The 22,323-nt window shown below is 36.2% G+C and overlaps 1 protein-coding gene across 1 annotated transcript; it reads right to left on the bottom strand.

Moving 5' to 3' along the window:
* Nucleotides 1–13,476: 13,476 nt before the first annotated feature.
* Nucleotides 13,477–22,078, bottom strand: LOC105442180. The gene is made up of 11 exons (XM_030986049.1): nucleotides 22,022–22,078; nucleotides 21,116–21,354; nucleotides 20,466–20,688; nucleotides 19,728–19,821; nucleotides 19,077–19,216; nucleotides 17,963–18,477; nucleotides 17,311–17,421; nucleotides 16,951–17,080; nucleotides 16,308–16,409; nucleotides 15,736–15,888; nucleotides 13,477–14,194 (listed from the first exon to the last, which is right to left on the bottom strand). Exons 1-11 carry the CDS (start codon nucleotides 22,076–22,078, stop codon nucleotides 14,069–14,071), a joined length of 1,890 nt encoding a protein of 629 aa, XP_030841909.1. The 3' UTR covers nucleotides 13,477–14,068.
* Nucleotides 22,079–22,323: the final 245 nt, after the last annotated feature.

Below are 22,323 nucleotides of genomic sequence, written 5' to 3'. Positions count from 1 at the left end.
TAAGGTAAAAGATATTTATGTACATCAAAAGAAGAGGACCATAACAAGCTTTTTTTTTAAGGGGTGCGTTTTCATTTACCAAAATATTACATGTGAGTCATAGCCAGAAATATATATTCAAACGTGAAAGGTATACATATCCCAAATTCTAATTTTAAAAAAGCAAACGTCAGGAGCTTTGGGAGTGAAAAATAAATATCGAAAGGAGGGGGAGGTGCCATCGCCTCCATTGCACCCCTACGACTTCCCACGGGCTTGAGGAAATGATAAAACAACTATCTTTCCTGTGCTTAAATGAAAATCAAATTCTCCATAAGGACCCTTTCGTTTATACCTGCGGATCATAACCGCGTTGTTGTTGCAATATGCATTAACCCTTATTGTGCGTTACTCCTTTTCTTCTCCTGGCATTGGAATGATGGGTGCACTATTATGACTTGGCTCCAAAACGAAATATGACAAAAACATGTTTTCTGACCTCGATACTCTATGTCAATAAACCGTTTTGGTAAGTGACGTTCAGATGAATACAAAAGTCTCAATTGTACTAAATATTGCGAAATATTGCAAAATTAGGAAGAAAAAGTCCCAACCTCTTTTCATAGCATGTTCCGATTTCTTTCAATAACTCTGGATCTGCTAAGTAAATAAAAGCGAACGTGTCGCCGATACAGAAATTAGCTGAACGAGAATAACAAAACCTAAGCGAAAGACCTAGGTTGCTCACAAAATATAATTATGCTCCTATATTATGTCCTTTCAGTACAAGACCAGGGTGATTTGTTTACGTCATTGCACTTTCTGAGGTCTGGAAAGGTCTCAGGTCCAAAATGTTATTTATAATCGTTATGTATATTCTGTTGTGACTTGTCATTTGTTAGTCTTAAACCGATGGAAGAAGGATCTTTTTAAAAGACAGATGAATCAATAAATTCATTTTTTCTTGTAATGACCTCTTTGGTCGTAAAACAGGGTGTAATAATATACAAATAATACACAGCAGTGAGGGCATTAGTAAGATATTAGGGACTTTTAGATTTACACGACGAGAGCGTGGACTGCCGCGTGTGTGTTAAGGCACTGGGCCGTGCCCGGCAGTGCCTTAAAAGGACGTCAAATTACCTTAAAAGGATATCACACGTGGCGGTCCACGTTCTCGTCGTGTAAATCTAAAAGTCCCTATTTCCGCTCTTAGACTTCCGGATTAAGCTTAATAATAGGTGGGGGAATTATCTTTGCTCGTGCAGGGCCTTTGCTGTTAGATTCTCTTTTTCAGTTGAAATTGTCATGATATTTTTGTATCTAACTTCTGTTCATTTGTTTGTATTGCAGATTCTTTTACATGATCTCTTTTTGGTTTTGTTCTTGTTTCAGTGCGCCTTGAGCAATTTATTTCAAGTGGATTCGGTGCGTTACAAATCTCATTATTATCATTATTATTATTACTAGGCCTGTTTATGCAGAAACCTCCATTTTGATCATTTTTTAAAAAATATATACATGCTATTATATCCCTTATCGTAAGATTGTTGCATTAGGAGTGTACACAACAAGAAAAAGGAATAGTTTTACTATAAAAGACGTTTCCTGCCGAATACATCGCAATAGTTCATTTTGTATTGCTGACGTCTTGAAAAGTTCAAAATACTATTCATTTCCCCCCCCCCCAAAAAAAAAAAAAAAAAACTGGTAAAATTCAGCTCAATAACATCATGTTCCTTCAATGCGAATAGTTTCAACTAGATCCTCGAGTGACATTGTGTATTTGTATAATAGCTTTTGTTACAAGCCTCCCGATATTAATACAAAATAATCGTAAATTGCATGTAGGCCTATCTATAAGCCGACCAATGATGTACAGTCATTCCAAAGCAGGTTACTTTGTGCTGTCAAACACTTAACAATTAATAGATCTTTTAAAAATCGTGCAGTAGAGCTCACTTGACTGTACCGGAATGCCACATTTGGTTAAATTATCGCTTCATTCAATATTAAAAACATGTATGCGCATATCGAATTAAAATTACGCCCAGGTCAAGCAATGGTTAAATGCATGCAGGGCAACAGGGCACGATGACTTTTTGTAATCCAGCTAAAAGTGTAAGTTAAAAACGGATTCTGCCGAGGACGCAGGTTCGAAACTGAGTCACGTCTTTCGGATGGTGACGTTTAAAGGTCGGACCCCAGACTTAAATAATCATATGTGATTGATACACGTCTGTAAAAACCCAATGAACATCCAGGAGCCCGCCTTGGGGCCCTTGGTGGGGTCCATGGCATTTAATTACGGTCAGATGAGCATCTAGAGACCCACCTTAGAGCCCCTTTCTTCCTTTCTTTTTATTTTCCTTCAACATAATTTTTCAAAAAAGTGATGGGCCAGGGAGGGAGGGGGGAATCGAGTTCAAAATTATGAAATGAAACAGGAACCTACTGGAAAGAATAGTTTGTTTTTGTAGGTTCCCAAGAATACTATGAACATTATTTTCATAAATCATTTTAATGTGTGTTAAATATACAAAATGAACAGAATTACAAAACGGGACACAAGGACAGGAGACTGGCATAATAAGATAAGACAAGACATGACAAACAATTCATAACAGGACAAGATAAACAAGACATGACAGGACAAAACAAGACAAAAACAAAGCTGCACAATACAGAAATTAGAAGAAGAGAGAGAGTGTGAAACAGATGAAATGTGAAAGGTATACCCATATCCCGGAAATTTAACCTGTAGGAGACATATATTTTTGTATTAAATTCTTTTTAAACCTCTACTAACACTGTATTATGTGGGCTTATCTCTAACTGGATCTGACAGAGAGTTCCAAATACAGGAGACAAAAAAAATCAACGAAACCCTATCCAGGATGTAATAATATAGGTAACCATTTGTAAATGTAAATCTCTTCATTTCTGTGTAATGAATCTGGGTTTTAAGTTATGAGGTCGGTGCAGGGGGCGAGGGGAGGGGGTCAGCCCTCTCCCAAAAATATTAAAATTAAATCCAAGAAACCGTCACCTAACATATGGTGAACGAGGTGGTACAATGAAACATACATTTCCACTATTAAAAAATGATGCCTCAAAATTGTTGCTCGCTCGCCAAATTTAGAAACTATATTTCTTATAAATTTGCAAGAGAAGACAGCCCCCTACTACTTTGCCTTTGACAATGAGCCTATACATATTTCACATTTTCTATCTTGACGTTAGAAGGAAAAAAAATATTTTTACTGATAAGAAATAGATTTTAAACTTTCTTAACTTTCACACCTTTCAAAAAAATATTTATCCCTCATTGGGTAACTCTTAGAGGGTGTTCACACCGCAATGAGATAGCGCGGTCTATCGTAGCACCCCCTTTTTTCTAGCGCGCGCTAGCCCGCGCTATCTCTCGTGGACCACCCCCAAGAGGTGCTCCAGTGTTGGCTCGCCGTGGCTCGCTGTTGGGCGGACCGAAACGACGTTGTACCTTCCAAACCGCAGAGATAGCGCGGTCTAGCACGCGCTTTCTCTGCCGGTGTGAACAGCCTCTTAGAGTTCTCAACTTTGGATTATTATATTCTGTCCAAATAATATGAGTTTCAAATAGAGCCCTTATAGATATGCATCTTCCTAAAATCATTGTGTTATTATATTATCATGATGTTCTTTCAACTGGAATACGAAGTCACGAAAAGTTCGCAAAGCGAAAGCTATACTTTTATATGACTGTGGCACATTTGCAATACCATTAAAAGCTTGCGGCATATATATGCATATAAATATAAGCCTATGCATACTAAAAAAAAACGAATTCAACAAAATAGCACCATGTGCTATTTTGTTGATCTTCCGTTCTTACGATCCACCTCTCACTACATCTCTCCTTCTTTCGCTCCTTTCTCTCATCATGCTCAACATCTCTATTCTTGTAATAATATTATTGCTTCCATAGACCCTCTTTTGCTCTTTCTGTCACCGTGGCTGTTTTTGCCTATCCCTCATCCCCTTTCTCTCTGTCTGTTTTCTTTATATCGATATTAACTGTAAAAGGCAAGACGTCTAAACAAAATACGAACATAACAAATATATATATATATACATAGGTGACGTCACGCTATGAAAGCTACAGGTTGTGCCGCTTAAAACTTGCTGATAAAATCCGTCGAAACCTCATCGATCCGTGATGTTTTACACCCGGAAATATCAGAATTAGCATGAGCAACCGTCGAAACAAAAAACCATTGGAAAGGGAGCCTTATTCTCTTCGTCAAAAACACGGAAAACGAGATTTAACATCTTCCCAACCTAGCAGCGGTGCCGCACAGAAACCAGCAACCCAAATCACAGAACAAAGCTCACGCCCTGTTAAGAACGACATTATGGCGTCGAATGGTGAGTCTGTTAGTCGCACTGAATTCCTTGAATCTATTAACAAAATTATAGAGAAACTTGATAGTGTTAATTTGAATGTAACATCAATGAAGAGTGAGATAGCAGAAATCCGTAAGACGCTAGCCGATATGGAAACTGCGGCCACGGACACAGCAGCAAGGCTGACAACCATAGAAAATGTCACTTTGCCTAAAATGGAGGAAAAAAGGAAAGAATCTGAAAGTGAGTTGAGAGAGATTATGCTTGCTATGGAGATTCATGACAGGAAGATGAATTTGTTAATGTACGGCGTCGCAAAAAGCAACGATGAATGTGTGGCTAATGTTGTTCGGAAGAGCTTTGAGGAGATTGGGTTTACACATGAGGAAGCTCAAAACGTCATAATTGTGAATACACATCGACTTCCCCGACGGCCGTTTCAGCACGTTCAAGGAGAGGAGCAAAGGATGCCTACACCTGATCCCATCATAGTTCGGTTTGCCATCACGCCTGATCGCGACGCGGTCTTGTCAGCATACCAGAAGTTGCAAAAACCGGATACAACGAGGAATCAAGGAGCACCCCGCCCTGCTCGCCCAGCGTTTAGAATAGTTACTGATCTACCTGCAAAGTTAAAGAAAGAGCGGTTCTTGTTAGAGAAAACAGCATATCAAATCAGACGAAATGATCATAAATCGACCAGAATCCGGCTGGTGGGCACCAAGTTGCGACTAGAAAGTAGAGAAAAGGGAACAGCAATGGCATGGAGGCAAGTGGTTGATTAAAGTAAAAAAAAAAATGCTTTAAGCATATGTCAAACAGAATTCACTGAAGAAACGAAAACACCTTACATTTCGACATTGTAAGATTAAGGAAACTGTCCTGAAATGAGGACTTACATGAGCCATAATTATGTCAGGAGGCTAAGGACCGATTTTTGTTTTCTTTTTCTTCTTGTTTTTGCCTTCGGAGAAAATAAATCGGAATAAGTCTTCCTCAGAAAAGAAAATAGACAGGTGTGAATGTTTGTTCTACATAATGTATGCCAGTTCGAAATACCTGGAGACGAGTACATAAGAAGTGAATATTAATGCTGTGTATACACTGAATCGGTTTTGTGCGGTTTTTTGTTTGTTTCCTGTTATAAATATGAACGAGATTTCGAGTACCTATGACTTGTGAGGCGGTGAACTTCAATCGAATCTTATAGGACGACTCAGCATTTAATGTCAAGCAGACAAGCACCCACGGCACTGGATAAATGAATAATACATTGTCCTTATTTGAGAATACTATACAAAATGACTGTCAAGAATTTGAATTCTCTGGATTTTTATTTTTTTTCATTTTAAAAGTAAATACTGAATTGCTTGTTTGTCAGTGCTGAAAGAAATGACTTTATTCATTTAATGTATTGAATTGGCTCTTTCGTAAAAAAAAAAGCGATGTGTATCGATACAGCACTATTCTTTTTGTTAAGTGATAATATATATATATATTTTGGAAAGATATGAGATCATATAAATTGATTTCTCTTTATGCTGTGAAGCACCAGTAATACTATAAAATTTCGAATAAGGTAGCAAGTATTGCAAATCTGAATGTGAGTGTTTAAATTTGATATATCTTTGATTTTCTAATGTAATCAATATATCAGGGTAAAGTAAAACAATCAGCAACTTCTATGACATAGATCAAGATCATAAAAGAGTACCCATCATTTGCTCGTGTTATATATATATATATAATATACAACTTATGTGTTTAGTACTTATTGGTGTACCTATTGGATGGATGCCTAAAAAATGATGTTGAGTACTAGTATATGTCTGTTACATAATCTGCTAAAGATTTACATGTAATAAGAATAGATATAAGAGCATTTTTAATGATCTTTTTCCTTGTTATTATGGATGCATATGAGAAAAATGACAAATCTTCTTGAACGAAGCTGAATGTTCTGTTCTCTTGTACCTCCGAAAAAGGTACGAAGAGAAATTGATTCTTATTAAAAATTTAAAAAAATGCTGTCTCTTTCAAAGAGACGACGTTATTTAATCAATAGTTTTAATCATATGAAAGGAACGTGTTCTACACAGATTAATTCTTTTTTGAAGATATCAGAATATTGATGTGAGACTTATGAAAGGCAAGAGATCATACAGTTTTCTTGTTCTTTAATTCTCGGAAGCAGTTCCACTGTATAATTTTAAATACGTTGATAATCATTATAAATCCGAATATGGAGGTTAATATTTTAATTATCTTTGTTTTTATATCTTGTTATCCAAAGCCAGGTTAAAGAAATATTATATAGCAATGTATATACATGTATGATACGAATTAAGACTATGATCAAGGGCTAGTCGTTTCCGCAAAAGTACTACGGTCAAGCTATCGATCGTTTTATTATATTTGGCCTCTTCTGTGAAAGGGGAGTTTGTGTTTAGGTTACCCGTGTGAATCATAGGAGGTCGCACATTTGTAAATATGTAAAATAATTAAGTGTATACATTTCCCGGACATAACAAAAGTTATCATACAATAAGCAGGATTGTGTGTGATTATTTTAAGCCGATGTGCCTTCTTTTCAAGGGGGAAACGTTTGATACATTTTCCCTCTTAGTTGGATTGGTGGGGTTTCGGGGATCCACAGCAAATATGTGGTCACCTGTGGCTTTCTTAGTATTGCGTCTTGTCTCGCTATCAGAGACATATGTGTTTTTGTTTTGTAGTTTCGTTTGTGCTAGACATCGCTGTAATTGTTATAGGTGTTGCAGTGTAAGCTGTTTCGGTGGACTAGTGCTTAGTGCTGTCAGTGTTATTTGTTTGATGTTACAAAAGAAAAACTCCACAGGATTTGATTTTCATAGTACCGAGGTAAAGTTAATATTCAATGGCTAGTTTCAATATAATTTCTTTGAACTGTCGAGGTTTGGGAAATAGCGAAAAAAGAAATGATGTTTTAGAATTTGTTAAGTTAAAAAAGTTCCAAATATGTTGCTTGCAAGATACACATTTTGTAGCTGAGGAAGAAGCTTCTATAAAACGATTTTGGGGAGATAATTGTTTTTTCAGCCATAAAGCGTCAAATGCCAGAGGTGTTGCTATTTTGTTTGGGGAAGGGGTGCAATTTAATGTAAATAAGATTGAGCGATCAAAAGAAGGGAATTTTGTTGCGTTAGACCTACAGATATATAGCTATGACATAACATTAATATCCTTGTATGGTCCTAATCACGATAGTGTTAGTTTTTATGCAGATATTGAAAGACTTGCTTTGGATTTTGATAATCCATTAACAATTTTATGCGGAGATTGGAACTTGGTTCAAGATTTTGATAAAGATACATATAATTATATTCGCCTTAATAATCCTAATGCCAAGAAAAAAGTCGATCAAATGAAGAATGATCTAGATTTGATAGACTCATGGAGAGAATTACATGTCCTGGAAAAAATGTTTACATGGCGGCAACCTACTCCCTTTAAGGCGGCTAGATTGGATTATTTTTTGGTCTCCACTGAACTACTGTCACTCGTTAATAAAATAGAAATTTTACCTGGGTACAGATCCGATCATTCCCTGGTCAAGCTATCTTTGAATTTAAATCATTGTATGGTAGGTCGAGGTTACTGGAAATTCAATAATTCGTTGTTAAGGGATGATAGTTATGTGGAAAAAATTAAAGATGTCATTCAACAAACGATTGAGACCTATTCTGTCCCATATAATAACAATGTAAATAGATTTGAGGTAGAAGGACAAGATACACAATATGAATTTACTGTAAATGATCAGTTATTTTTTGATACGTTGTTGACCATAATTAGAGGTGAAACAATTTTATACTCAGCCAGAAAGAAAAAAAGATTGGTAAATTTAGAATATGATTTAGAGAAAGAAATTATAGCTTTGGAGAAGGCATTGATATCAAAAACAGACAAAAATAGAGCTTTAGTCATATTAAATGAAAAGAAAGTTCAGTTAGAATCACTAAGAAAAGAAAAAATGGAAGGAATAAAGATGAGGTCTAAAATTAAATGGATGGAATATGGCGAGAAACCATCAAAATATTTTTTGAATTTAGAAAAAAGAAATGCTGTGAATAAACGTATATGCAAATTGGTCACTACTGAAAACAAGGAGATAACATCGCATGATGATATTATATCAGAAGTTGTATTATTCTACTCTAAATTGTATAAAAATAATGCTGTTGTTGATGTAGACTTAAATAAAATATTAAATGATCCAGATATAAGTAAATGAACTGCGTCAATGTCACAGAAGCTCGAAGGAGAACTCTCCATCGATGAAGTTCATCAAGCACTTATAAATATGAAAAATAATAAATCACCTGGTCTAGATGGATACACCGTCGAATTTTTCAAACATTTTTGGAAAGAATTACACATATTTTTAGTGAGATATTTGAACTCTGCATATTCATCCGGAATGTCCTATACACAGAAGTTAGGAGTCATCACTTTAATTCCCAAAGGAAAAAAAGATAGACATTATTTGAAAAATTGGAGACCCATATCTTTATTGAACGTGGTGTATAAATTAGGTTCCTCTTGTATAGCAAACAGATTAAAGAACGTACTTCCTTTTCTTATACATGAAAACCAGAAAGGCTTTATGTCAGGGCGCTTCATTGGAGAGAATATCCGTTTGTTATATGATTTATTATTGTATACTGATATCAATGACATTCCTGGTTTATTGCTGCTTATAGATTTTGAAAAAGCATTTGATTCTATTTCTCATGATTTTATTAGAAAAGTATTGCACTTTTTTAAGTTTGGTCCCTCTATTGTAAAATGGGTTAATGTATTCTATGAAAATGCTCAATCCTGTGTATTAATCAATGGACACCTGTCTCCAAGATTTTCAATAGAGCGAGGTTGTCGTCAAGGAGATCCCATGTCAGCTCTTATCTTTCTATTATGCGCCGAAATACTAGGTCTCTTGTTTAGAAATTCCGATTCCATTGTTGGTTTGAGCTTACCTGGTAGACAACTTAAAATAATTCAATATGCAGATGATACTCTTCTAACATTGAATGGATCAGTAATGGAATTAAACAGTGCATTAAACATTTTAGATAAATATAATGCAATGTCTGGTTTAAAAGTTAATATACAGAAGACACATGCGATTTGGATTGGAGGATTTAAAAACAAGAAAGATGGTGTTCTTTTGGATAGAAATCTAAATTGGGTTTTTGATGATTATTTCAGATATTTAGGTATAGACTTTTGTACGGATTTGCCCAAATTGATAATTCACAATTATAATGAAAAATTTAAAGAAATAAAAAGTCAAATGACATCGTGGTTGAGACGATACTTAACTGTTCTTGGAAGAATCACTGTCGTCAAGTCATTGTTGGTATCCAAATTAAACTACCTTTTTTTGTCCCTCCCTAATCCTGGTGAAAATATTTTGAAAGATATAAATGCTCACTTTTATAGATTTATATGGGGGGAGAAACCTGATAAAATAAGTAGAAATCAAGTGTCACAAAGTTACTCAGACGGAGGGGTTAAAATGATAGATATATACACACATTGCCAATCATTAAAAATTTCCTGGATTAAGAGATTAGTAATTGGCTCAATAGATAGCAATATCCTCTGTTTTTTGCAATCTTTCTTGCCTGAACGGCAAGATTTAAAATTATATATGGGAAACAATTATTTTCGGGAACTGGCAGGTAAAACAAAGAACCTTTTTTGGAAAGAAATGTTCATGGCTTATAGTACGCTCTTGTCCATGCATCATGATAACATTTCTTGCCAACCCTTATGGAATAATGATTACATTAAAATAGGCAATAGCTCAATATATAATAAAAAATTGTGTCAAAAGGGAGTTCGTTTTGTTAACGATATTTTAGACACAAATGGTGATTTTTTCTCTCTGGAACACTTTCAAGAAAAGTATAATATTCAAATAAATTTTCTTTTTTATCGTGGATTATGCGATGCAATTAGACAAGGGTTTAACAATTGTACTATTTTTAACAAGGTGCCACAACCTCTTTTCCCAGATACAATGGCATTTGTTATGAAACGTATTGAAGGATGTTCACATATCTATGCAATATTATTAAAGAGAAGAAAAGTACTATGTAAAAGTTTTCTTAAATGGAAATGCATTTTTGACCTGAATGATAAGAGTTGGGAAACATATTGTTCTATTGGATTTAATTGTACCATTGATGTGGGCTTACGATGGTTTCAGTTTAAAGTCTTGCAACGCATATTATATACGAACGATCTACTATTTAAAATGAATTTAGTCCCAAGAAAAGAATGTACATTTTGTAATGAACAGATTGAAACAGTTATACATTTGCTATGTGATTGTACGCATGTTAAAAATATTTGGGGTAGGTTAGAACACTGGATTAATACTGGAACCGGAAATAAATTAACATTTTCATTACAAGATAAATTATTTGGTTTAAAAGGTTCAAATAATTATGCATTGAATTGTATACTGATTGTGGTGCGACAGATGGTGTATACTTGCAAAATAAAGAAACAATTGCCCGACTTTGATAGTATTAGAGTTTCGATTATAAATTACTTCAAAAACGAAAAATATATTGCAAATTCGAATTGTAGAAATAATAAATTCACAAGAAAATGGTTTCAATTCAGGAATTTGTTTACTTAAAACGATATTTTTTCTGTATTTGTTTTTCTTTCCATGAGTGTTAGAAATGAATTATTGATTTGTTAGTTTTCTGTTAACTCAACAGCTCAACAATACTTGTATCTTGAAAAGCCAATTTTATTTTATTCATGTTATTATGTAAATTACCTTGAATATATATTTTTGTATGTTTTCAAATGAAAATCAATAAAATCCCTGTGGAGGGAAAAATATGGAGAAAAAAAAAAATATATATATATATATATATATATATACATATAGATAATGAGCTCACTTTATTTTGCAACGCATCATCGTTTGAAAAGTAAGTACAAAAATAAACGTTTCATTCACCGGCACAGAAACAGAAGAATGCACATGTTTGTATGCATACATAAATTCATATGTATAAATATATACATAATTTTATTGAAAGAAATTTTCGTATCCGGACACCTACCTCCGGAACGTCTACCCCCGAAAAGCCACCCAAGTCAACTACCCCTAGGACAACTACCCCAAGGGCAACCATCCTCTAGGACGACTGCCCTCAAGACAACTACCCCCGGACAACTACCCCCAAACAACTACCCCCTAGGACAACTACCCCCGAACAACTACTCCCTAGGACAACTACCTCGGACAACTACCCCAAGACAACTACCCCCTAGGATAGTCGTCCCGGGGGTAGTTTTCCTAGAGGGTAGTTGTCCTAGGGGGTAGTTTTCCTAGGGGGTAGTTGTCTTGGGGTAGTCGTCTTAGAGGGTGGTTGCCCAAGGGGTAGTTGACTGGGGGTGGTTATCCGGGGATGGATGTCCAGGGGGTAGGTGTCCTAGAACCAGAAATTTTAAGCCACTTACAGTATGTAACTACATTTCCGAATTTCGCCCCTCCCCCCTCCCTCAGGGACAAAATGGCTTATGGGTAATCATAATTTTTACAAACAAATGAATATACATATATAAATTGATATATACGTTGTACACACATTGTACACACATTCAAATATAAAAATACGAATATTACCTTACATTAAAATGTTTGTGTTCATATGGAAGAAGAAAGAAAATCTCTGGTACCATTATTTGCATAGATTAATGTTGCCATAATGTTTTTACCCCTACCTGGAATCACCTTTCTAGAATTCAACACAGATGTATGCATTACATATGGTGAACTAACTAGTTAACATACATTTGATATTGAACATCAACTAATATTAAGCATGGCAAGAATTATTAAGAAATGCCACTTTAATACTCAAGAAAAGACATTTATTATTTCTAAAAAAAATATATATATATAATACCGATGGGTAGCATTTGTGTGAACCGATCTCCAGGTAGTGAGTAATAATGATGTGTAATAATCTACTTATTTCATATTTATTACGTATAAAACTTATCACTAGAATTTATAACGAAATATGCCATCTATCACACCCTAAATTGAGTTTCTGTAATTAACCGTTATCATATCATTGCTCAAGTTTAACACAGACATTTCACTCAAAAAAATTAGCCCACCGCTCAGTACACGACCTTTCTGTGACGCGATTTTGGAAGAAATTGCAATTACATTATATATCGAAATTCAAACAAAAATCATCTTCCTGTGTTTGGTTTTTGATAATGAAATGAACACTAAAAATGTCAATTTAAGTGCACTTAGGCCTTCATGTCAGAATAAAATACGAATCGGGTACAAATTGAAGACGACTGCATGATTTGGTCTGACGTCACTACGATTCAAATTTTTTTCTCTTAAGATGTAGTTTGCAACCACCCAAAGCTTTTATTTCATTTTCATATGCATATTCAGAACCTCGGTCATTAAAATTGTAAATGTTTGAGTACTATATCAAATACTATTGCGACTTCTTATAAAACCGGATCGCAGTCAGATCGTATAGCGGGCTTTAGGGAAAATGAGCGAGATGATCGCTTTTAAGTTGTGTGCCGTGAATTGCGTACACAAAACGATATTGCTCAGCTGCAAGTTTAAATAATTGTATACATACATATAGCATGCATGGTGGTGGAAAAGGAAAGACATAAACAATAATTTCACGAAGACATACTTATTGAAAATATTGCAAATACACGTGTATTCAGTTGTTTTGTGTTAATACGCATGTAACGTGCATACATCTGTATAATAATATTTACATATTATTTACATATTATTTAAAAAATATATATATTTACATACATTAACATGTATTTACACTAGTTATTTAACTTATAATGTATAAAGTGAACTTTTGATTAGTTCTCGGTAAAATTGTTAAAATTTAACATTATTTTTTAATTGTCTTTTCTACAATTCGTCGCTGTTTTCACGAAGTGACGGTAGTGAAAAAAAATTGCATTCACTTTGCGTTACGATTTGCCTCACTACCGTCACTTCGTGAAAACAAGGACGAATTGTTTTCTTTCCCTTCAAATATTGAGACTGCTTGATAATCAACATGTTTTCGTAATTATTTTGTACATAGAGCTTGTGTGCGAGAGAGCGCGCACGTAGCTAAGACAAATTGAGAACAGTCCAGAACTAGTCTGACGGTACCTTCGAGATTTCGACGGTACTTGATACAAAAATTGCCAGTAGGGATACTGAATAAGAAGGTAAAGAGGTTCAGGTCATTGGATTTGAGCCAGTGCTCGAGAACACTTGATCTGCCATCAGTTAATCCTCAAGAATGTCAGCTGTCTTTCTCTCTGTAATATGAGTATGATTGTCTTTTGTCATTCGGGTCTCGTTTGATTGAGACAATCACGTCTGATCATGGCTAGTAAAATCCATGGTCTGATAAAGACTGTTCAGTGTTTAATCCCAAGATGACAGGTTCTCGAGTTTATTCATTGAATAGTCACTATAATTCTTGTTCTTGTGTAATTGCGCATTTTGCTGGTGTACTCTTGTTCTAGCCCCCTGTAGTTCCTCTGAGGATCTTTAGTGAGTGATCTTACTTGCCAGTCATATTATGCGATTGCCATTTTGTAGTTCCATTGGGCATGTTGCTAGAATGACCTACGATCGCACATCTTCGTACATGTCGTTTTCGTCGATGTCGTAGCCCCTCTGAACGGTACGGAAGTCCACGGGATGGAGGATGAGAATGACAATGCGGCCTGCCTTCTTAATCATCTCCCATACCTATCAATGGAAAAGGGAAATAGTTTCACTAACAGGACGCGGTATGGATTTGTTATGGAGCTGTGAACTAGTAAATCAGGAGGTCCCTGGTTCTAAAGTAAGCCGATGCGCTAGTAACCTTTGGTAAGGCATTTTTCCTTATTACAAAGTCCATCGGAGACAACTTAAAGATACTATGACCCGTTTGCAGCTAACCCCAAATTCTGTAGAACTTTGCAGGGATTATGAATATGTTATGTATGTCCTATCTGTGAAATTTAGACGTTAGCAGTGTCCTAATATTCAAATTATGCAAGGAAACCCGTTTACTGGCTAGACTTCACTGTCAGACACTATTGAGTGACTAACTGGCTTCTTTTCTTCTTTGGTAATAATATACATAAAACGAGCTGTAAAGGGTACATGGGCATTTGTCTTCATCAATAACCTAATTCTTGTAATGGCCAAAATTAAAGTGATCAATTCGGTACAATGGTCTGAAAATCAAATTATTACTTACTGGCTCTATAGCTCTTAAGTCGATTCGACAACTAATAGTCGTTATTTTCCCACTTAAAGACATTTTCAAGCCCCCCCCCCTGTTTTTTTTTAGGGAAGTTCTAAATTAGTATTATCTTTCAAATGCCGTTGGAATTTAACATTTTCACTTTTTTGGCCTGCAAATGGGACATAGTACCTTTAAAGCCGTCGGTTCCCTGGTTGTTTACTTACAAACATACACATGCTTTTGTTTTTAGTCGGGTTAAACAAACCAATCAACCATAATAAGGATTAACAAATGTGTTATAGCGGGGCATTTCACCGGCGTGTGAAGTTTACATAATGTACAATATTGAAGACACCGATTGCATTTGTAAAAGTTTGCAGGGAATTATTATAAATGGTAGCATGTAAGTGATTTCATTGATGTCAGTTCTTAGTTTGCGGGTATTTTGTGATCTTATATAAGAGATTCATAAAACGCAAAATTGTCATCAGAGAGGTATTCGGTGCAGCTGTATAATTATTTTCAGAATGGTAACGAATGAAGGAACGACCTAATGTGTAATGTGAAACTCTTTTCCTAGAATTCTTGAAACCTGTCCTTATGACGGAAAGCTATATGGGAAGCCATGGATTTTACCTTACTCATGTAAATATTTTTTCTGAGCTTAAGCTATACTGATTGTCGAATTTACAGCACGATTATAATAATGATTATAATAATAATAACAAATAATGATAAAAACAACATTAATAATAATAATAATCATAATAGTAATTCACTGTAAATGAGTCTTATTTTAATACATAGGGCAGCCATGTCAGAATGAATACTGTTCTACCTGGGGGCCTTACAGTTATTACTATCCCACCAATTGCCAGGTACCCATATACACTTAGTTGAAGAGTGGCAAATGTGGATTAATTTCTTGTCACCAGAAATGAATCCCAGTAAACCTTTCATCGACATATTCTTATGATCCTCCACTTCTTGTATATGTTACTATATAGGAGTGACTCAATGGTACAGTGGAGACGATTCTGTCAGATCTGCCTACCTGTTCTGTAGATGCATCGGGGTGGACGCAGTCAAAGTTGACCTCAGTGATGACGCAGTTGCATCTCAAGCCCGCACTGTTCAGACACGCGATATCGTTAGACTGTAGAGATCCTCTGCGATGAGCCAGACCTTCTTGAAATACCCGCTCAATCTGAAATGAGGATTTTTTTTGTTTACATCAAAGATAGGTAGATTTCTCTGAGGATCTTGTGCACGGTCTTACCATTCACAATTTACGTCGGTAAAATTCTAAAAATCGAGACCTGTCATGCCTGTAGGAAAGTACATATCCTCTTTTAAATTTAATGATAATAATAATGGAATAAATTGGGTTCCTGCTTTGAATGTCTAAAATGAAGGTACTTGCAAAAATGATTCAGGACATAATACCCCTTTGGCAGTTAATAACATTTTGTTTCCGATGCGTACCGAAACAAACATCAAATTTGAAAACATGAGATGGGGGAAAAGGTATACAAGAGTGGGAGGGGTACTAGATGTACTAGGTATTTACCTCATTTGGCCTAATGTTTCAGCCAACAGACTCAATATAGTCCTGCGATATCTTACCTCGTTTCCGATGAGTTTCAACCCTATTTCTTCAACATTATCTGAATTCCATTGGAAGTCACAGATTCTTCCAAACGGGATTCTCCTTATCGTGATCTCGATCTGCAAAAGAGAAAACATTAGAACGTTTTGTTACATTAGACCTTATATATCATTCCGCCCTTAGAAGGGCATCGATCCGCAAGTTACTTTCACCGAGTTCTGCTTAGACTTTCGAATTTTTTTCTTGTTCGATTCCATTTTTGGGGGGTGTCTTTTAGGTCATCGATTCGCAAGTTTCCTTCACCGAGTTCTTCTTAGACTTTTGATTTTGTTCGATTCCATGTTGTATTTGTGTCTTTTAGGTAATTTTCTATATGCAATGTATATGAAGTTCGATTCATAAAATGTAGGATTCTTGCACGAATATTACATGAAATTCATTCATTAACATTACAAAATTGCATAACAATCCTGCCAGAAATTAGTGTCACCAAATTCATTCAAAGATAAGGCAAATGAGTCAGTATCATTTTCTCAGACGTCCTTCAACCAAGATTCAACGTGCTGACGAATGATCTTACTGATGTATTGATATGAAATATTGCATTTATATTTGTTCTCATCCTTAACAAATGTTGAATGATTTAGCATAATATATTACCTCCGGTTTGTCTGACATTCGAACACAGTCTCGGGCAAAGTGGACGTTTTTCAGCATATTATCATTGACCTTCAACCACTGGTCACCTACCCGGAAGTAATCTTTGAGTTCGCAAGGAACATCCATAACTCTGTCATGGGTGAAAAAAGGAAAAATAATCAATTTCAGTGAAAAGACGTAGAAGCAAAGTTCTGTCAAAAGAAACGACAAGAGATAAAACTGAAAGGAGAGGGGGAATAAAGCAAGAATAGGAAGAAAGACAAACTGAAAATTAGACCCCCACCTACAACCACCCATCCCCATCCCCTCACCCCCCCCCCCCAAAAAAAAAAAAAAAAAAAAAATCATAAAGGTACTTACAAAATACTGTCTCTGGTTTCATTCAGCGATAGCATAGGCAAGTACCGGACGATGATAGTTTTGGCGATACGTACTGTTGCTGTTCCTGATAGCTTCTCCCCTTTAAGTTTCCTATAACAAAAAAATAAGATGAAACTAGATGAGTAATTATACTAGGAAACCTCCAATGTAATTAAGCCAGTTAGATTCCGATCGATGTTATATTTCCGTCAATGCAGAACATACGAAATACATTGTTCGGGTTTTATATTAATTGATGGTAAAGTTGATTAAGTTCATGAGAAGAAATATTGCGCACTGCATGTACAACATACATTTTCGAACGAAATAGTTGAAATGCAAAATTCCTTTTTTATTTATCTGTAAAATAATCTCGAATTATATATGTGGCAAAATAATGGAGCACCATTATCATTTCATTCAAATCGGAAGTAACGAAGTATCTTCAAGGCTTTAGACCTCACATATTGAACACGTTCACGATCTATGTCTTATCGATGTCCTGCGAAACTTACTGCTTAGTAAAATAACTAATTCGATTATCTACAATGTATCCGTATTGATTTCGAAACCGACTTATCAGATTGTCTGAATCAGAAATACCTTTTCCATGTAAATTCTGAAATATAACTTTATCTCCTTTGGCTCTTACTTGCATTGTGTTTCTAACTTTTTGGCTGGACTTTTCTTCGGTGGCTTCGGAGGGACTGGCTTAGCCGTTACCGACGGCATACTTGATGTACGCAGTGGGACATGGGGATTGGCGTCATTCCGTACAGAGGCTGGTCGTGGTGGTGTTGTGGTTCTAGAGTCAGTTCTGGTCGTATTTTCATAGATCTGTTCATTCAGGCACATACTAGCCTCGGGTTCCTTTTGGTGTGAAAATCTTCCTCCTGGCAATTCTCTTGTACATGTTGGTGAGCTTGGAGGGCTTCTCTCAGAACATTCGGGCTCTGAATCATCCGACGGTGTAGGACTAGGTGGCCAACTGCTCTCTGTTGGTTCTTTACAGCTGTGCAGACTCTGAGGAGCTGACATGACCGAAGCACCTCCTTCGGATTCTTCGGACGAAGTACTACAGCCGGATAGACGGTTAGCACTTTCGGGCAAGGGATCCCTGGGAAATTCTGGAATCTCGTACACGTGCTCAAACGGGTCAGGCTTTTCCTGAAAGATGAATTTCGATAAAGACCACCGGTTATATTGTCAGTTCGACAACATTACCGTGTGCTCTCATACATTTTTCACCACCCTTTATTGAGCTTGTTTTAAGATGCCTTTGCTGTCATATTGTTTCAGAGTTGATGGCGTGTTTCTTAGCTCACCTGGGCCCTGTCTTATAAAGAGTTGATATTAATCGCAATTATGTACATGAGAGATAGGAGATGGCAAACTTGCAATTGATCGGAGGACTTGCGATTGATTAGGATCAATCTCAACTCTTTATGAGACGAGACTCAAGACATCACATATTGCACGATCAGCACAATGTGACTCATATGATTACATTAAGTTTGATCTAATTGCAAATATTTCAATTTAGACACAGTCTAAAGACACATCCCATTTTTCAATCCGTCCCCTAGCTGCAAGAAGGCCGTAACAACTACATACTGCACATGGCAGTAACGGCCTCATTGCAGGCTGCAGACGATTTATTAACCCCTTATTAAGTTTATTTGCATATGTAATATGTCTCTCTTGATACAAGGCCCACAAAGCTCGTCAAGAGAATTGACGATAATCATGATAAAAAAGGTACTGACCTGAAGCATTTTTGTCAAATGGAAATCTTGGTACAGTTCTTGTTTCTTTTTGAGGGCCTGCATGGAGGTTTGCTGCTGTCTTCGCCAGTCATCCTTATTATGAACGTAGTGAATGTTCTCGTATGTATGTTGACAAAGGGCTGTGTGTGCGGTAATGAAAGTGTCCAAATAATAAATATTTATTATTATCATCATGCACTTCTTCTCATGCGCTATAACAACGTCAACAAAAAGAGCTATAAAACTTGATTTAGAGATCAGAGTAATTTTCTCTGTTGTTTTGGCTACAAACCCAACGTCTGGTGAAACATACCAGATGTCCGTGTATTTTAAAAGGCACAAGTTACATTTATTTGGACCTATATGCTGGAAACCGGCTCATTTATCATACAAATTGTTTCTTAAAAGCGCTTTACCAGTTACATTCAACCAATTTAGCGACTACAGTATTATTATTACACCATTCACGGGATTAATATTCTTTTATTATAGTGCACATTCTCCACTAGATGGGGAGAAGCAATTTAGATACGATACATTTTCAGCGCTCGAACCCGCGCCCTCTGTATTCCCAGTCAAGTGACTGAACCAGTCGACTTCAACCCATCGATATCACTGAATTTGTTCTCTACACATTTTTGAGCTATTTACCGTCGTGTGACGCCCCAGTCTCCAAGTGATGACGTCCACAGCAAACTTGGCTTTCTTCAGTCTCCTCAACATGTTCTGGTGGATCGACCCTCTGCTATAGGAAAGAATGAAAAGAGGAGCATGATAGAGAGAAAATAAACAATATGCCAAATTTGCCGACAAAAGCAGATCAATTGATTGCTAAATAAATAAATAGTAAAATCATTATATATTGATAAACAAGAAAGTCAATACCCCTCTTGATTTAAAGGATTGGGAAGATCAGGAAGATACATTTCATTTTTTGTAACAATCAAAAGTAGTTTCAGGTTTTTGGTAAGACGACAGATCGAAGACATTAGGCCTTGGTAGAGGTGTTGTGGTCGAGTGGATACGTCGCCGGACTGTCGATCACAAGGTCCGCGGTTCGAGTCCCGCCGCTGCACTAATGTCCTTTGGCAAGACATTGATCTACATTTGCCACACTCCACCCAGGTGAAGTAAATGGGTACCTGGTAGGAATTTATTCTTTGAAACGCAGCGCGCGTAACAGCTGCACTGCTAAAGCCAGGGTAATTATGCTGCATTATTGTAGAGCGATTAGAGACTTCTGACAAAGTAAGTGTTAGGCGCTATATAAGCACTGTAATTATTTATTATTACAACATTTCTTCACTTGTACGTTCTTGCCTAAAACAGAAGGCATCTTCACCTTCAGCAGTCGGTTTTTTTTCCAGGATTAACAACAGAAGGACTTACCTTAACGACTTTGACTAGCTCATCTTGAAAAATCCCAAGCATGCTGCCAGGTGCTGTGGTAGGGGCTCCTCTCCGAGCCCGGGAAGCGGCTGGTCTATTGGAAGCAGCATCTGTCTTTGTTCTCATTCGATAGGGCTGCAATTGCTGGTACGCGTGTTGATTGGGTGTGGTTTTTATGGACATCAAGGCCTGTAGTTGGATGCACCACTCGTCCCTCTGCTCTCTGCGTAAATCAATAGAACGGTTGGGGACATGTTCTTTCATGACGTTCTTAGTCTCGAACTCCTTAAATATTTATGATGCAAATGACGATATTTTTTTTTTTTTTTTGGGGGGGGGGGGTAAGTATTCTAAACCTATTAATCATAGGGTGTTGATTATTCTTCTTCAAATTAATAAATTTGAATAATTCAGTTTTAACTCCCTTTATGGGACAATAAAATATTTGCTCTGCTACCTTGACAATCATCACTACTACTGTAACTTCTCATATTACTCACCATACTTTCCAACAAATCTATATTCTTTTTAAAATCAGAATTACTGCTGCAAGTGCTAGATTGTTTGCAAAAAGTATACTTCTTTTGTTTACTTATTTTAACCATAAATCTCATATATTTTACCTTTTCACTAATTTGTCTTATGCTTACCTTGTATCGGTACGTAGGTATGTAGGTTTAGTCCCACTACCACTTCCGGTGATGCAGATGTAGTTGTCGTACTTTGCCTTGACGATCTTCGGGACAAGATCGTCCTTTTGCACGGCTGCAAAGGACTTCACTTTGACAATAGAATTTGGTTCTTCGGATCCATCGGTGAATATTTGAATCTCTGGACGCTCCCCAATGTCACGTGGAACTAGCTTGCAGATCACCAGTTGTTCTTTGTCCTGCAATGTGCGTAAGTTATCGATTTGATGTTCTTATTAATCATCATCACAACGAACACGTTTGATATAACTTTTTCATTAGCGATTAAAAAAAAACACGAAAGGTTTGTTGTTAAATCTTTTGTTTTCTTTTCAATTATTAAAAATTGAATAGCTTAAATTTCACAACATTTTTAAAATTTACTAGTAACAAAAATCAATCAAATCACCTTTGTTGTATTGTAAACTTTCATTAAAACGCTTGGATTAAATACAAAGTGAAAGTAATGTTTCTTTAATCAACTCACAGACTAGAATACTAGAATTCAGGGGCCAGTTTCTCGAAACCGTCATAGGTTAGGTCATAGGTTCGTGGACATCACGTAGAACAGCATGTTTAACACACGTTTCAATGGGATGTCCAAGAAGTTAGACGTATGTTGGTTTCGAGAAACAACCCCCAGTATGCTACGATACTAACTCTCCATTACATTAAATGACTCGACATGTATTTATTTGAAAATAGCCCTACCTAATTTGTTAACTTTGCGTTAAAAACAAAGAACAGCTAATTTCCATCTGTTTCTTATCATAGTTCTCTTTCAGGTTATCAATTATTTAGCATTTATTGATGTGATAAGAAAATGCAATTACTAGTTCTATTTGACGACGTCTTGACATCCCTTACCTTTAGAAACCCCCCTGCCTTGTGTAAAAACATGTGTGATCCTGTTGTCCCAGACATGGTTCTGAAAGACAAAAACATTTCAATACTTCTTCAATATCTTTAATTATTGTTCCATCTGATAAAATATAATTTATTCCTTTTTATGTTAAAGGGATCATGATAAAGTGAACATTCCATTTTTTTGTCGACGTTCGATAGAGTCGTCCCCCACTCCGAGAAGGCCGTAAAGGTCATGTTTGTCAATCGCACTAACGGCCTTATTGCAGGCAGCTGAGGAGTTATCATTAGCAAACAGTCGATTT

This window comes from Strongylocentrotus purpuratus, unplaced genomic scaffold (assembly GCF_000002235.5).
Source record: "Strongylocentrotus purpuratus isolate Spur 01 unplaced genomic scaffold, Spur_5.0 spur5_scaffold_15, whole genome shotgun sequence".
Classification (NCBI taxonomy): domain Eukaryota; kingdom Metazoa; phylum Echinodermata; class Echinoidea; order Camarodonta; family Strongylocentrotidae; genus Strongylocentrotus; species Strongylocentrotus purpuratus.
The sequence above is the reverse complement of the archived record's forward strand: the minus strand, read 5'-3'. Positions and strand labels throughout refer to the sequence as shown.